General features: G+C 48.0%; 1 protein-coding gene across 1 annotated transcript in view; it reads left to right on the plus strand.

The window, feature by feature from the left end:
* The window catches only part of emx1 (empty spiracles homeobox 1), a 75,741-nt gene extending 66,849 nt beyond the window's left edge, over positions 1 to 8,892 (plus strand). Inside the window, exon 3 of the mRNA XM_038793004.1 lies at positions 8,419 to 8,892. Coding sequence (XP_038648932.1) covers positions 8,419 to 8,586 — 168 coding nt within the window. The 3' untranslated portion in view covers positions 8,587 to 8,892. The remainder of the gene's footprint in view (positions 1 to 8,418) is intronic.
* Positions 8,893 to 16,020: the final 7,128 nt, after the last annotated feature.

The raw sequence follows: 16,020 nt of genomic DNA on the forward strand, positions 1-16,020 counted from the left end.
CTGTTCAGTTACCCGATCCCTGATTATCGACTCCAACAATTTCCCCACCACAGATGTTAGGCTGGTCTGTAATTTCCTGGTTTTCCTCTTTCACCCTTTTTAAAAAGCAGAGTGACACGAGCAATTTTCCAATTCAGAGGGACGACTCCTGAATCAAGGGAACTCTGGAAGATTATACTGAGGGCATCTACAATGTGCTCCCTACCGCCTTTAACACCCTCGGAAAAAACTGTCGGATCCCGGGAACTCTTCAGCTCCATTAATTTCCTCATTCCAAAATTTTGCTTATGTTAATTTTATTCAGTCCCTATCCCCGATCCACAAGTGATGTCCTCGGGACTTCCAACACGCTATCCTCCTGCTCTGCTATAAATACTGAGGCAAAGTAATTAGAATTAGAATTAGAATTAGAACAGTACAGCACAGAACAGGCCCTTCGGCCCTCGATGTTGTGCCGAACAATGATCACCCTACTTAAACCCACGTAACCCGTATACCCATAACCCAACAATCCCCCCATTAACCTTACACTACGGGCAATTTAGCATGGCCAATCCACCTAACCCGCACATCTTTGGACTGTGGGAGGAAACCGGAGCACCCGGAGGAAACCCACGCACACACGGGGAGGACGTGTAGACTCCACACAGACAGTGACCCAGCCGGGAATCGAACCTGGGACCCTGGAGCTGTGAAGCATTGATGCTAACCACCATGCTACCGTGAGGCCCCAAATTATTCAACATGTCTGCCATTTCCCCATAGCCACTAACAATATCCTCACTTACATAGAACATAGAACATAGAACAGTACAGCACACACCCTTCCACCCTCGATGTTGTGCTGAGCTTTGTCCGAAACCAAGATCAAGCTATCCCACTCCCTGTCATTCTGGTGTGCTCCATGTGCCTATCCAATAACCGCTTGAAAGTTCCTAAAGTGTCCGACTCCACTATCACAGCAGGCAGTCCATTCCACACTCTAACCACTCTCTGAGTAAAGAACCTACCTCGGACATCCCTCTTATATCTCCCACCCTGAATCTTATAGTTATGCCCCCTTGTACATCTACCCGAGGAAATAGTCTCTGAAAGTGCACACTATCTATCCCCCTCATCATCTGATAAACCTCTATTAAGTCACCTCTCATCCTCCTCCGCTCCAAAGAGAAAAGCCCTAGCTCCCTCAACCTTTCCTCATAAGACCTATCCTGCAAACCAGGCAGCATCCTGGTAAATCTCCTTTGCACCCTTTCCAATGCTACCACATCCTTCCTATAGTGAGGTGACCAGAACTGCACACAATACTCCAAATGTGGTCTCACCAGGGTCATGTACAGTTGCAGCATAACCCCACGGCTCTTAAACTCAAGCCCCCTGTTAATAAACGCTAACACACTATAGGCCTTCTTCACGGCTCTATCTACTTGAGTGGCAATCTTCAGAGATCTGTGGACATGGACCCCAAGATCTCTCTGTTCCTCCACATTCCTCAGAACAGTCTTTAACAGGTCAATATTATCCCTGATCACCTGCTTTCCCTTTGTGTAACAATAAACTTCTTATTGATTTTGATGTCCCTTGCAAGTTTGCTTTCATAATCCTTTTTAGTAGCTCTTATCAGCTGCGCTATGACTTTCTGCTAGTCTTTGTATCTTTCCCATTCAGCAGGATCTGTGCTGTTTTTTGCAATTTTGTCAGCCCTTCCTTTTAGTTTCACCTTGTCCCTTATCCCTTTACTTGTCCATGGCTGTTGTTTGTATGAAGGGAAGCTTTCCGCTCTCAGGGATATATACTGGTTCTGTATTGCGTTAAATATTTCTTTAAACACCTTCCACAGTTCCTCAGTTGATTTACCCATCAGCAGATTTTCCCAGTTTACTGAGCACAGTCTCCCCCTCATCTCACTCAGGTCGGCCTTTTCTAAATCTAAAATTCAAGCAGCCGATTGGTGCTTTTCACTGTCAAACATGACACTGAACCCGATCATGTTATGATCACTATTTGATAAATGCTCACGCACAATTAGGTTACCAGTTAAATCCGGCTAATTACTCATTTCTAAATCCAGTATTGTTTGTCCCCTTGTTGAGTCCAGGACATATTGCTGCGGGAAATTATTCCTGAAACACTTCAGAAACCTTTCTGGCAGGTACTTCACAGCCTCTCCCAACCTATGTGTAAGTTAAAATCCCCAATTGATACTAGTTGAAATGAAATGAAAATCGCTTATTGTCACGAGTAGGTTTCAAATGAAGTTACTGTACAAAGCCCCTAGTCGCCACATTCCGTCGCCTGTTCGGGGAGGCTGGTACGGGAATTGAAGCCACGCTGCTGGCCTGCCTTGGTCTGCTTTCAAAGCCAGCGATTTAGCCCTGTGCTAAACCAGGCCCTTTGCCTTTTCAACATACTTGCCTAATTTCTGCATTTTACCTCCGACAAGTCTCGGAGTACGTGCTTGTTAGGTGAATTGGACATTCTGAATTCTCCCTCTGTGTACCCGAACAGGTGCCGGAGTGTGACGACTAGGGAGCTTTTCACAGTAACTTCATTGCAGTGTTAATGTCAGCCTACTTGTGACCATAATAAAGATTATCATTATTCTTATACAATCTAGCGCTTCCGAGCTGCTACCAGGGGTTTATTTTATTTTAAAAAAATAATTTTTATTGGAATTTTTTACAGAAAATATAACAACAAACAATGAAAAGCAACAATAAAACACCATAATAACTGTAACACCCCCAAGACTGTATCAGCGCACGTATCACACCCACGCCCCCCCCCCCCCCACCCCCCCAAACCCGGTAAACAACAAGAGAACTTAAAAATAAATTAAAATTAAATAAGCAAACATAGTCAACGTCCCCCCACCCCCCCCCTTTTTCCCCCCCTCCCCCCCGGGTTGCTGCTGCTACTGTCCCCGTACCCTATCGTTGAGCCAGAAAGTCGAGGAAAGGTTGCCACCGCCTAAAGAACCCTTGTACCGACCCCCTCAGGGCGAATTTGACCTTCTCTAGCTTAATGAAACCCGCCATGTCATTGATCCAGGTCTCCACGCTTGGGGGCCTCGCATCCTTCCATTGTAGCAAGATCCTTCGCAGGGCTACTAGGGACGTAAAGGCCAGCACACCGGCCTCTTTCGCCTCCTGCACTCCCGGCTCCACCCCAACCCCAGAAATCCCCAGCCTGGCTTGACCCTGGATCCTACCACCCTCGACACCGTCCTCGTCACCCCCTTCCAGAACTCCTCCAGTGCCGGGCATGCCCAGAACATATGGGCATGGTTCGCTGGACTTCCCGAACACCTGACACACCTGTCTTCACCCCCAAAGAACTTACTCATCCTCGTCCCAGTCATGTGGGCCCGGTGCAGCACCTTGAATTGGATGAGGCTAAGCCGTGCACATGAGGAGGAAGAGTTAACCCTCTCCAGAGCATCCGCCCATGTCCCATCCTCGATCTGCTCCCCCAGCTCCCCCCCCCACTTAGCTTTCAGCTCCTCTACTGATGCCTCCTCCACCTCCTGCATTACCTTGTAGATATCAGATATCTTCCCCTCTCCGACCCAGACCCCCAAAAGCACCCTGTCGCTCACCCCCCTCGCGGGAAGCGAAGGGAATCCCTCCACCTGCCGTCTAGCAAATGCCTTTACCTGCAGATACCTGAACATGTTCCCCGGGGGGAGCCCAAATTTCTCCTCCAACTCCCCCAGGCTCGTAAACCTCCCATCAATGAACAGGTCCCTCAGCTGTCTGATGCCCGCTCTGTGCCAACCCTGAAATCCCCCATCCATGTTCCCCGGGATGAACCGATGGTTCCCCCTTAACGGAGCCTCCATCGAGCCCCCCACTTCCCCCCTATATCGCCTCCATTGCTCCCAAATCTTGAGGGTGGCCACCACCACCGGACTCGTGGTATACCTCGTAGGAGGGAGCGGCCACGGCGCCGTTACCAGGGCCCCCAGGCTTGTATCTCCACAGGACGCCCTTTCCATCCGTTTCCATGCTGCCCCCTCCCCCTCCATTACCCACTTGCGCACCATCGACACATTGGCTGCCCAATAATACCCCGAGAGATTGGGTAACGCCAGCCCCTTACCATCTCTACCCCGCTCCAAGAAGACCCTCTTCACCCTCGGGGTCCCATGCGCCCAAACAAAGCTCATGATGCTGCTAGTCACCCTCCTAAAAAAGGCCCTAGTGATAAAGATGGGCAAACACTGGAAGAGGAACAAGAACCTCGAGAGAACCGTGCTACCAGGGGTTTATACACAACACCTGTTGCACTTTTAGATTTATTCCCGTACCCCTGCACAATTTATCATGGCCAATCCACCTAACCTGCACATCTTTGGACTGTGGGAGGAAAGCGGAGCACCTGGAGGAAACCCACGCACACACAGGGCAGGACGTGCAGACTCCGCACAGACAGTCACCCAAGAACAGAATTGAACCCGGGTCCCTGGTTCTGTAAGGCTGCAGTGCTAACCACTGTGCCACTGTGCCGCAGTTTGTCTTAATTCATGTTTGCCCCCTGTTGATTCTGGGTGTTCGAGTATAGGATAAACATTTCAAGGAATGTAGATGCCGCTGGCTAATCCATGTGGCGTAGGTATTCCCACAGTGTGGTTAGGGAGAGAGTTCCAGGGTTTTGGAGTAGTGTTCCCGTGCTTTTGCCTTCCTTGTCCTTCAAGGTGCCAGAGGTATTGTCGAAGGAACCTTTGTGGGTTGCTGCAATGCATCTTGTCGATGGTACACACAGCTGCTACTGCGAGTCAGCGGTAGAGGGAGGAAAGTTTAATTTGGTGGATGAGGTGCCAATCATGTGGGCTGCTATATCCTGGATGGTGTTGAGCTTCTTGAGTGTGGATGGAGCTGCACTCACCCAGGCAAGTGGGGAATATTCCATCACACTCCTGATTTATGCCTTGTAGACGGCTTTGAGGAGTCAGGAGGTGAGTTACTCAATGCAGAATTCCCAGCCTCGGACCTGGCCTAGTAGCCACAGTATTTATACAGGGTCATAGAGTCGTACAGCGCAGAAAAGGCCCTTGGTATTGAGTCTGCACCAACAATAAATACCCGTAATCTCGCGCCAATCCCACTTACCAGCACTTATCCTTGAGTGTGATATTTTTTCAAGTCTTCATCCAAGTGTTTTTTAAAGGCTGTGAGGTTTCCAGCCTCCACTACCTTCCCAGGCCGTGCAGACCAGATTCTCACCACCCTCTGGGGGATTGTTTTTTTCTCACATCCCCTCGGAATCTCCTGCCCTCACCCTAAAACTATGCCCACTTGTGATTGACCCCCTCAACCAAGGAAAACAGCTGCTTCCTATTTACCCTGTCCAAACCCCAATCGTAAACACACCGATCATATCCCCCACCCCTCTCCTCCTTCTCTGCTCCAGAATAAACCACCTCAGCCTATCCAGCCGCTCCTCGTACCTCCGAGGCTCCATCCCAGGCAGCATCCTGGTGAATCTCCTCTTCACCCTCTCCAGTGCAATCACCTCCTTCTGACAGTGAGGTGACGGGAACTGCACACAGTACTCCAGCTGTGGCCTAACCAAAGTCCTGTACAGCTCCAACATAACCTCCTTGCTCTTATATCCTGTGCCACAACTGATAACAGCAAGTGTTGCATCCGCCTTCTTACTACCCTGTTCACCTGCTCTACAGCCTTGAAGGATATGTGAACAAGTTCCCCAAGATCCATCTCTTTACTTACCCCAAAATCCATCTGTTCCTCTGAGCTTCCTAGTGTCCTCCCATTCATTACATACTCTCTTGTCCTATTTCCTCTTCCAAAGTGCATCACCTCGCCTTTATCTGCCACTGCTCTGCCCATCTGACCAACCCATCTATAACTTCCTGTAACCTCCCACCCTCCTCATCACTACCAATCTTTATGTCATCTGTGAATTTACTTATAGATATAACAAACAATAAGGGGCCCAGCACTGGGCACCTGCACTGATTTAACCCTGAGGGTCATCACACCTTAGGCAAGGGGCAGAGTGGAGAAGGCAGGGCCTTCATGAATAACCTCAGCTGATACGGGAATTGAACCCACGCTGCTGGCCTCGCTCTACATCACAAACCAGCCATTCAGCCAACTGGTAGTGTGGATGAGCAGAGGGATCTCGGTGTCCATGTACATAGATCCCTGAAAGTTGCCACCCAGGTTGATAGGGTTGTGAAGAAGGCCTATGGTGTGTTGGCCTTTATTGGTAGAGGGATTGAGTTCCGGAGCCATGAGGTCATGATGCAGCTGTACCAAACTCTGGTACGGCCGCATTTGGAGTATTGCGTACAGTTCTGGTCGCCTCATTATAGGAAGGACGTGGAAGCTTTGGAACGGGTGCAGAGGAGATTTACCAGGATGTTGCCTGGTATGGAGGGAAAATCTTATGAGGAAAGGCTGATGGACTTGAGGTTGTTTTCGTTAGAGAGAAGAAGGTTAAGAGGTGACTTAATAGAGGCATACAAAATGATCAGAGGGTTAGATAGGGTGGACAGCGAGAGCCTTCTCCCGCGGATGGAGGTGGCTAGCACGAGGGGACATAGCCTTAAATTGAGGGGTAATAGATATAGGACAGAGGTCAGAGGTGGGTTTTTTACGCAAAGAGTGGTGAGGCCGTGGAATGCCCTACCTGCAACAGTAGTGAACTCGCCAACATTGAGGGCATTTAAAAATTTATTGGATAAGCATATGGATGATAAGGGCATAGTGTAGGTTAGATGGCCTTTAGTTTTTTTTTCCATGTCGGTGCAACATCGAGGGCCGAAGGGCCTGTACTGCGCTGTATCGTTCTATGTTCTATGTTCTATGTTCTATGAACTCATCCAGCCTCCTGTGGTACACCGCTGGATACCGGCCTCCAGTTACTCAAACATCCTTTTACCCCCACCCTTTGGGTCCTATTACTGAGTCAGTTCCTGATCCACCTCGACACGTTTCCTTAAATTCCACGTGCTTCAATCTTCTCAACCAGTCTCCCGTGTGGGACCTTGTCAACGGCTTTGCTAAAATCCATATAAACTACATCAACTACACTTACTTCATCCACACACTCGGTTACTTTATCAAAAAATCCTTTCTAATTTGTCAGGCACGACCTCCCTGTGACAAAGCCATGCTGACCATCCCGAATCATCCCATGTCTTTCCAAATGGAAATTAATTGTCCCCTTCAGAATTTTCTCCAGCAGTTTCCCTCCCCCTGACGTGAGACTCACCCGTCTGTAACTCCCTGCTTTATCTCTCCCACCCTTTTTGAAAAGTGGCACCACATTAGCTGTTCCCAGTCCTCTGGCACTTCCCCCGTGGCCAGAGAGGAATTAAAAACTTGTGTCAGAGTCCCTGCAATTTCCTGCCTCGCCTCCCACAGCATCCTGGGATACAATTCATCCGGGCCTGGGGATTTGTCTATTTGTCAAAGCCTCCAATACCTCCTCACTTCCTGTGTCACACTCCTCAAGGTCCTCACAATCCCATTTCCTGAAGTCTGTACCTACATCCTCCTTCTCCTGAGTGAAGACCGATGAGCTGTAGTCACTTAACACCCTCGCAACGTCCTGCGGTTTCACACACATTGTACCCGTGGCTCTCATGGACCTATTCTTTCCCTGGTTAACCTCTTCCCCTTAATGTATTTATAGAATATCTTCGGGTCGTCCCTAATCTTAGTCTCAAGTCATTTTTCATGCCCCTTTTTTCTCTCCTAATTGCTTTCTGAAGTTCCCTCTCAAACTTGCTATCTTCCTCTCAGGCCGCAGTTGAATTTCTCCCTTTGGATTTGCCAAAAGCCTTTCTCTTCCTCCTTATCCAGTCCTGGATTGTCCCAGCCGTCCAGGTTCCCTGAACGTTTTCTTCTATCAGGAACATGTTGGACGTGCACTCTCCCCATTTCCTTTCCGAATGCCCTTGATGCGACCATCAATTCACACGAGACGAAGAGTTGAAGTGAACAGTGGTTTTAATCAGCTAGATCTGTGCCTGCCTGCGACTGCTCTGTACTGAGTGCCGCCTACAGGGCGGCAGCTCTATATACCTCCCCCGAGTGGGCGGAGCCACAAGCGGAGCTCACAAGGGCATCAACATAATACAATACAATGTAATGCAATACAATGGTGAATGGTAGCAGTAATACATTCACCACAGCCCTCCACTTCGCCATTGTAGATTTTCCCGTGAGACGCTGCTCCAGGTCAACTTCTCTGACTAGTCCAGTTCAGTTCCTGATCAATGGTAACCCCCAGGATGTTGATTGTGGGGGATTCAGCGATGGTAATTGAATGGCAAGGGGTGATAGTTAGATCCTCTCTTGTAGGAGATGGTCATTGCCTGGCACTTGTGTGGCGCGAATGTAACTTGTCAGCCCAAGTGAATCTCCTTGTCTTTGTTTATTGCAGGTGAAGGTGTGGTTCCAAAACAGGAGGACAAAATACAAACGTCAGAAGTTGGAGGAGGAGGGACCTGATTCCCAGCAGAAAAAGAAAGGCTCGCACCACGTCAACCGCTGGAGGTTGGCAACGAAACAGTCCAGTCCCGAGGACATTGATGTCACCTCAGAGGATTAGCGAGGGAGAACAGGGGTGGGAGGACGGCGAGGAGGGAGTGACAGTGAAACGGACTACCTGAAAGCACGGACATTTACATCCAGTGCGAGGAAGATGGCAAAAAGGTCCAAACAGTTTGGAGAACAACAACAACACATTGACAATCATCGAAGATCTTGGACAAGACTTTGCGGAGACAGAATCGGAAAAGAAAAATGTACTTCAGGATGTACCTCAAAGCCAGTGACACTCCTCCTGTGACATTAACCATCCTCGGTGTATATATATAAATATATATTATATTAAAAATTATCTGAAAGAATAAACTTTTTTTTTTATTTATTGGACATCCCTTTTTATAACGGTGACTGTTCAACTTGTGGTGAGGGGACAGAGGCCGTGAAGGTTTGAAGGGTTTTCCCCCTCGGGAGTTGAATATTTTTTTGTTGGGATACAGATGTTCAGATGGATTGATCTGCAAGGGAAGGGAAGGTGTTGGGAGGTTTTCAGTGAATGAGCTTTATTATTTCCCATTATTCTGTGAGAAATGTTTGGATCGTTTTCCACTCACTGCTTGATAAAAATACATTTAGCCGCATTATCGACGCACCCTGAATGTGTCACAACAAATGATGTTGTGTATGTCAAAGGTCAAGGCGCAGGAAGTGTGGAAGGTGTCTGTGGTTTTTCTGGAGGAATGATCCCCTCCTCCTCACCTGAAGGTGCTGACACTCCCTGGCTTCAGCTCCATTGTCCAGTCATACTTCCAGCAACTTATTGTCATGGACATTTACCTGTGTCAGCTTACTCAGTGAGAGTACTCAGCTGGTCTCACACACACACACAGTCACACAGAGACGGTGCAATGCAGATACCAGACACAGACACACACACAAGCTCCCACACCACTCACATACTCACTCATTCACACACAAACTCACACACACACTCAAACACACATCGTTCACTCACGCACACACTCACACACTCACACCACACACACACACTCTCAAACATATCAGACAGGCACCACACACACACACACATCCCCACACACTCTCGCACACAAGCAGACAGGGAGCACACACGCTCAGACACACACAGACACCACACACACAAACACATTCTCACACAGACATCGCACATACAACACTCACACACACACACACACACAACATACTCACACATACTCTCATTCAAAAACACCTCACACACAACACATACACACCACATACAACCTCACACACAGGCTCATACATAACTCTTTAGGGGGCAAGAGAAAGCTACTAAAAAAGCTATAAAGAAGAGTAAGATAGAGTATGAGAGTAAACTTGCTCAGAATATAAAAACAGACAGTAAAAGTTTTTACAAATATATAAAACAAAAAAGAGTGGCTAAGGTAAATATTGGTCCTTTAGAGGATGAGAAGGGAGTTTTAATAATGGGAGATGAGGAAATGGCTGAGGAACTGAACAGGTTTTTTGGGTCGGTCTTCACAGTGGAAGACACAAATAATATGCCAGCGACAGATAGAAATGAGGCTATGACAGGTGAGGACCTTGAGAGGATTGTTATCACTAAGGAGGTAGTGATGGGCAAGCTAATGGGGCTAAAGGTAGACAAGTCTCCTGGCCCTGATGAATGCATCCCAGAGTGCTAAAAGAGATGGCTAAGGAAATTGCAGATGCACTAGTGATAATTTACCGAAATTCACTAGACTCTGGGGTGGTCCCAGTGGATTGGAAATTAGCAAACGTGACACCACTGTTTAAAAAAGGAGGTAGGCAGAAAGCAGGAAATTATAGGCCAGTGAGCTTAACTTCGGTAGTAGGGAAGATGCTGGAATCTATCATCAAGGAAGAAATAGCGAGGCATCTGGATAGAAATTGTCCCATTGGGCAGACGCAGCATGGGTTCATAAAGGGCAGGTCGTGCCTAGCTAATTTAGTGGAATTTTTTGAGGACATTACCAGTGCAGTAGATAACAGGGAGCCGATGGACGTGGTATATCTGGATTTCCAGAAAGCCTTTGACAAGGTGCCACACAAAAGGTTGCTGCATAAGATAAAGATGCATGGCATTAAGGGTAAAGTAGTAGCATGGATAGAGGATTGGTTAATTAATAGAAAGCAAAGAGTGGGGGTTAATGGGTGTTTCTCTGGTTGGCAATCAGTAGCTAGTGGTGTCCCTCAGGGATCCGTGTTGGACCCACAATTGTTCACAATTTACATAGATGATTTAGAGTTGGGGACCAAGGGCAATGTGTCCAAGTTTGCAGATGACACTAAGATGAGTGGTAAAGCGAAAAGTGCAGAGGATACTGGAAGTCTGCAGAGGGATTTGGATAGGTTAAGTGAATGGGCTAGGGTCTGGCAGATGGAATACAATGTTGACAAATGTGAGGTTATCCATTTTGGTAGAATAACAGCAAACGGGATTATTATTTAAACAATAAAATATTAAAGCATGCCGCTGTGCAGAGAGACTTGGGTGTGCTAGTGCATGAGTCACAGAAGGTTGGTTTACAGGTGCAACAGGTGATTAAGAAGGCAAATGGAATTTTGTCCTTCATTGCTAGAGGGATGGAGTTTAGGACTAGGGAGGTTATGCTGCAATTGTATAAGGTGTTAGTGAGGCCACACCTGGAATATTGTGTTCAGTTTTGGTCTCCTTACTTGAGAAAGGACGTACTGGCACTGGAGGGTGTGCAGAGGAGATTCACTAGGTTAATCCCAGAGCTGAAGGGGTTGGATTATGAAGAGAGGTTGAGTAGACTGGGACTGTACTCGTTGGAATTTAGAAGGATGAGGGGGGATCTTATAGAAACATTTAAAATTATGAAGGGAATAGATAGGATAGATGCGGGCAGGTTGTTTCCACTGGCGGGTGAAAGCAGAACTAGGGGACATAGCCTCAAAATAAGGGGAAGTAGATTTAGGACTGAGTTTAGGAGGAACTTCTTCACCCAAAGGGTTGTGAATCTATGGAATTCATTGCCCAGTGAAGCAGTTGAGGCTCCTTCATTACATGTTTTTAAGGTAAAGATAGATAGTTTTTTGAAGAATAAAGGGATTAAGGCTTATGGTGTTCGGGCCGGAAAGTGGAGCTGAGTCCACAAAAGATCAGCCATGATCTAATTGAATGGCGGAGCAGGCTCGAGGGGCCAGATGGCCTACTCCTGCTCCTAGTTCTTATGTTCTTATAACAGATAGAGACCACACATACACACACAGACACACTCTCATTCACACTGACAGACACTCACACATACACACACCACACGCACAACACACGCATATTCACACATAAACAGATAGAGGCCGCAAACAGACACATGCTCACACTCAGCACTTACACTGACGCACATGCTCGCACATATGTGTGCACACTCTTATGTTGCCACATACTGGCAGATGCACACACACATATAGACAGACACAGTCAAATAATCATTCAGACACATGCACTGACTGACGCACTCTGACCCACTCAGTCATTCACTCACTCACAGTCACCACACAGACACACACAATCACTTAGACACGTGGGGCGGGATTCTCCGACCCCCCGCCCCGCCGGGTAGGGGAGAATCCCTGCCATGCTCACTCACTCACACAGGCAGGTAGACAGACGCCACACACACACTCACACTCCCATGAACATGCACATAACAATAAAAATACATGCTCACACTCACTCACTCACACATGCTCACACTCACTCACACTCACACACTCACAGCACACGGCTAAATCGCTGGCTTTGAAAGCAGGCCAAGCAGGCCAGCAGCACGGTTCAATTCCCGTACCAACCTCCCCGAACAGGCGCCGGAATGTGGCGACTAGGGGCTTTTCACAGTAACTTCATTGAAGCCTACTTGTGACAATAAGCGGTTTTCTATTTCAATTTTTCAACATGCTCACTCACTCACACTCACACATGCTGACTCACACATATGCTCACACTCACTCACACACTCACTCACATACTCACACACATGCTCACTCACACTCACTCACACACACACACTTGCACATGCACATACACACCCACTCACATACTCACACAGGTAGGCAGACATACAGACATACACCGCACACACGCTCATTCGCTCAAGCACACTAACTTACTCACTCACACACTCACTCAGATACATGCTCACCCACTCACATACTCACACACACATACCCATACACACGCGCACACCCACACACACACAAACCCACACAGAGGCATACATCATACACACACACAGATAAACAGGCAGCTCACACAGGCACAGACACCACACATGCACACACTCACTCACACTCATTAACTGGCAGACACACACTCACTCACTCACAAACTCACTCACACACACATTCGCACACGTGCACAATCACACACACACACACGGCCGCAAAGAGACAGTCACACATGGATACCAGCCTCACTTACTCTTACACACTCACTCACTTACTCTCACACACATCCCGTACACACACTCATACACACACACACACACAGTCATGCATATGCTATACACATACACACACTCACAAACACACACTAATTTGTGCACACACAGGTCCACACACGTACACACACTCACATCCATACATGCACACACAAACACACTCACATACATGCCTCACACACACACTCATACACACACTACTCAGACACCTACTGAAATGTACACACCAAGCTTACAAGTCCACACTTGAACCAGGGACCACAGTTCAGTGAGTGGAAAGAGCCGGGGCGATCGGGTTGGTTAATGATGGGTTCTGTAAGGCGGAGAAGCTCTGGTGGGGAGTCCTCCTCGCACAGGCTCAATCCCTTTTGAAAAGCCGAGAGACCAACGCACCTCTGGCCAAGTTTGGTCACGTGGCAGGTCTTTCGCTCTGAACATGGGCTCTCTCTGTACTCTCAATGAGCAGACTGTAAATATCTGATGTCGTTTAATGTGTGCTTCAGAAAGCTAAATCGTATTACTTTGCATCCCCTGCATTCTCTGCCTGAGTATATGAATAAAGACTTGTGATTTTTCCTACCATGGAGTTGTGGAGTTATTGCGACCAATAAGAGCTCTGTTCCTGAGTTCTGTTTTGAGGGCTGCTGTCGCACAGACAGCCATGTACCAGAGGCACCTGCTCATTGCAGTGGTGCTCCAGAGCTTGGCCCAGTCAATGTGAAATGAAATGAAATGAAAATCGTTTATTGTCACGAGTAGGCTTCAATGAAGTTACTGTGAAAAGCCCCTGTTAAAATGTGGGCCATGGCTGAGAGGTCGTCGGCATTGTCCAGGTTCTGGCCGTCTCCCTCTGGATCCCTGACGATCACAGAATTGAAGTCTATTACTAACAACAATTCACATTTATAAACTGCGTTTAACATGATAAAACCTCCCAAGCTGCTTCACAGATGTGTAACCAGAAAAATAGCTTGATCAAAGAAGGTAAGTATTAAGGAGAGTCTTACAGGAGGAAAGATGTTTAAGGGGAGGCTTCCAGTTGTTATGGCCCAGACAGCTGACTGCACGGCCACCAATAATGGGACAAAGGCGGTGGGGGATGTCAAAGAGGCAGAGTTTGAGGAGCACAGAAATCATATGATAGAATTTATAGTGCAGAATGAGGCCATTCGGCCCATTGAGTCCGCACCGGCCCATTGGAAAGAGCACCCCATTTAAGCCCACACTTCCACCCCACCCCTGTAACCCCACTTAACCTTTTTGGACACTAAGGGGCAATTGATCATGGCCAATCCACCTAACGTGCACATCTTTTGACTGTGGGAGGAAACCGGAGCACCCAGAGGGAACCCACGCACACACGGGGAGAACGTGCAGACTCTGCACAGACAGTGACCCAAGCCGGGAATCGAACCTGGGACCCTGGTGTTGTGAAAAAACAGTGCGAGCTGTGGAGAGCTGTGGGACTGGAGGCGGCAAAAATAAATAAGAGGCTTTCTTTGTCTCTTGTTTTGTAGTAACTGGGCTGGTTTAGCACACTGGGGTAAATCACTGGCTTTGAAAGCAGACCAAGGCAGGCCAGCAGCACGGTTCGATTCCCGTACCAGCCTCCCCAAACAGGCGCCGGAGTGTGGCGATTAGGGGCTTTTCACAGTAAATTCATTGAAGCCCACTCGTGACATTAAGCGATTTTTATTACATTTCACAATGTTAATCATAAGGGTGCCCTCCCCACCCCAATACAAACACGCAGCCTCAAACTTCCCACCTTAAAAATGACACAGTGCAGAAAGCCAAGCTAGTGCCCTCTGGTGGTGGAGCTCAATAGCCATCGTCAGACATCTCCCTCTTGCAACAGCATTGGGGGAAGAGATGGGTTTTGCAAGAACGACAGGAAGGTGTTTTTGATAAGTTTCACCCTTGAGAAGCAGTGGCATATTTCCCACCCCTTCAGCAACCTCACAGCAAACTCCAGATAGGATGAGCTCATAGGTGAGTTGAATTACACAGACTCAAATACCGCCACGCGCCTCATAGATAGCGGCAGTCTGCACACAAAGTGCAACGCGAGAGGGGGAATATGGGTTGGACTCCACACTCCACGCAGGCAGCGAATCGGCCGTACAAACATGACTCTTTATCCACTCTTTGAGGTGTGAGCGACTACTGATGCTGTCATCTCCTCATGGGGGCTTCTCCTGGAAGCTGGTAGATTTGGGACAACAGACTACCTTGCCAGGCATCTTCAGAGGGCAGAAAATGGTCAAGGAAGCTGGTGAGGGTCAGCTGTCACATGCAGGCACAGAGCAGACAAGGATCGCAGTAAATCTGCCGCAGAGGGGAACTGTCACCTGGTTAGGATTTAAAGTAGATTCTGAGAGGGTCAGAATCACGAAAATATTGGAAATGAACTGCTGCCCTTCATGAAAATTATCAAGATGCCCGTACTGGGCATTCAATTCTGATTTTATCCTACTTATTATTCCATCAACATCAATAATAAACCATAGACTGGTCAGTCACAGCACGCAGAACTTCAACAAATTTGTTCCAAAGTTCAAAAGTGTGAAAGGACAGTGTGTGACCCACTGTCCCAGAGTGTGAAAGGACAGTGTGTGACCCACTGGCCCAGTGTGTGACAGGGCAGTGTTTGACCCACTGACCCGGAGTGTAAAAGGACAGTGTGTGACCCAGTGTCCCAGAATGTGAAAGGACAGTGTGTGACCCAGTGACCCAGAGTGTGAAAGGACAGTGTGTGACTTTCTCTCCCAGAGTGTGAAAGGACAGTGTGTGACTAGGGTTCCATAGTGTGAAAGGACAGTGTGTGACCCAGTGTCCCAGAGTGTGAATGGACAGTGTGTGACCCACTGTCCCAGAGTGTGAAAGGACAGTGTGTGACCCACTGTCCCAGAGTGTGAAAGGACAGTGTGTGACCCACTGGCCCAGTGTGTGACAGGGCAGTGTTTGACCCACTGACCCGGAGTGTAAAAGGACAG

The sequence above is a fragment of the Scyliorhinus canicula genome, chromosome 3, assembly GCF_902713615.1.
Source record: "Scyliorhinus canicula chromosome 3, sScyCan1.1, whole genome shotgun sequence".
Classification (NCBI taxonomy): Eukaryota; Metazoa; Chordata; class Chondrichthyes; order Carcharhiniformes; family Scyliorhinidae; genus Scyliorhinus; species Scyliorhinus canicula.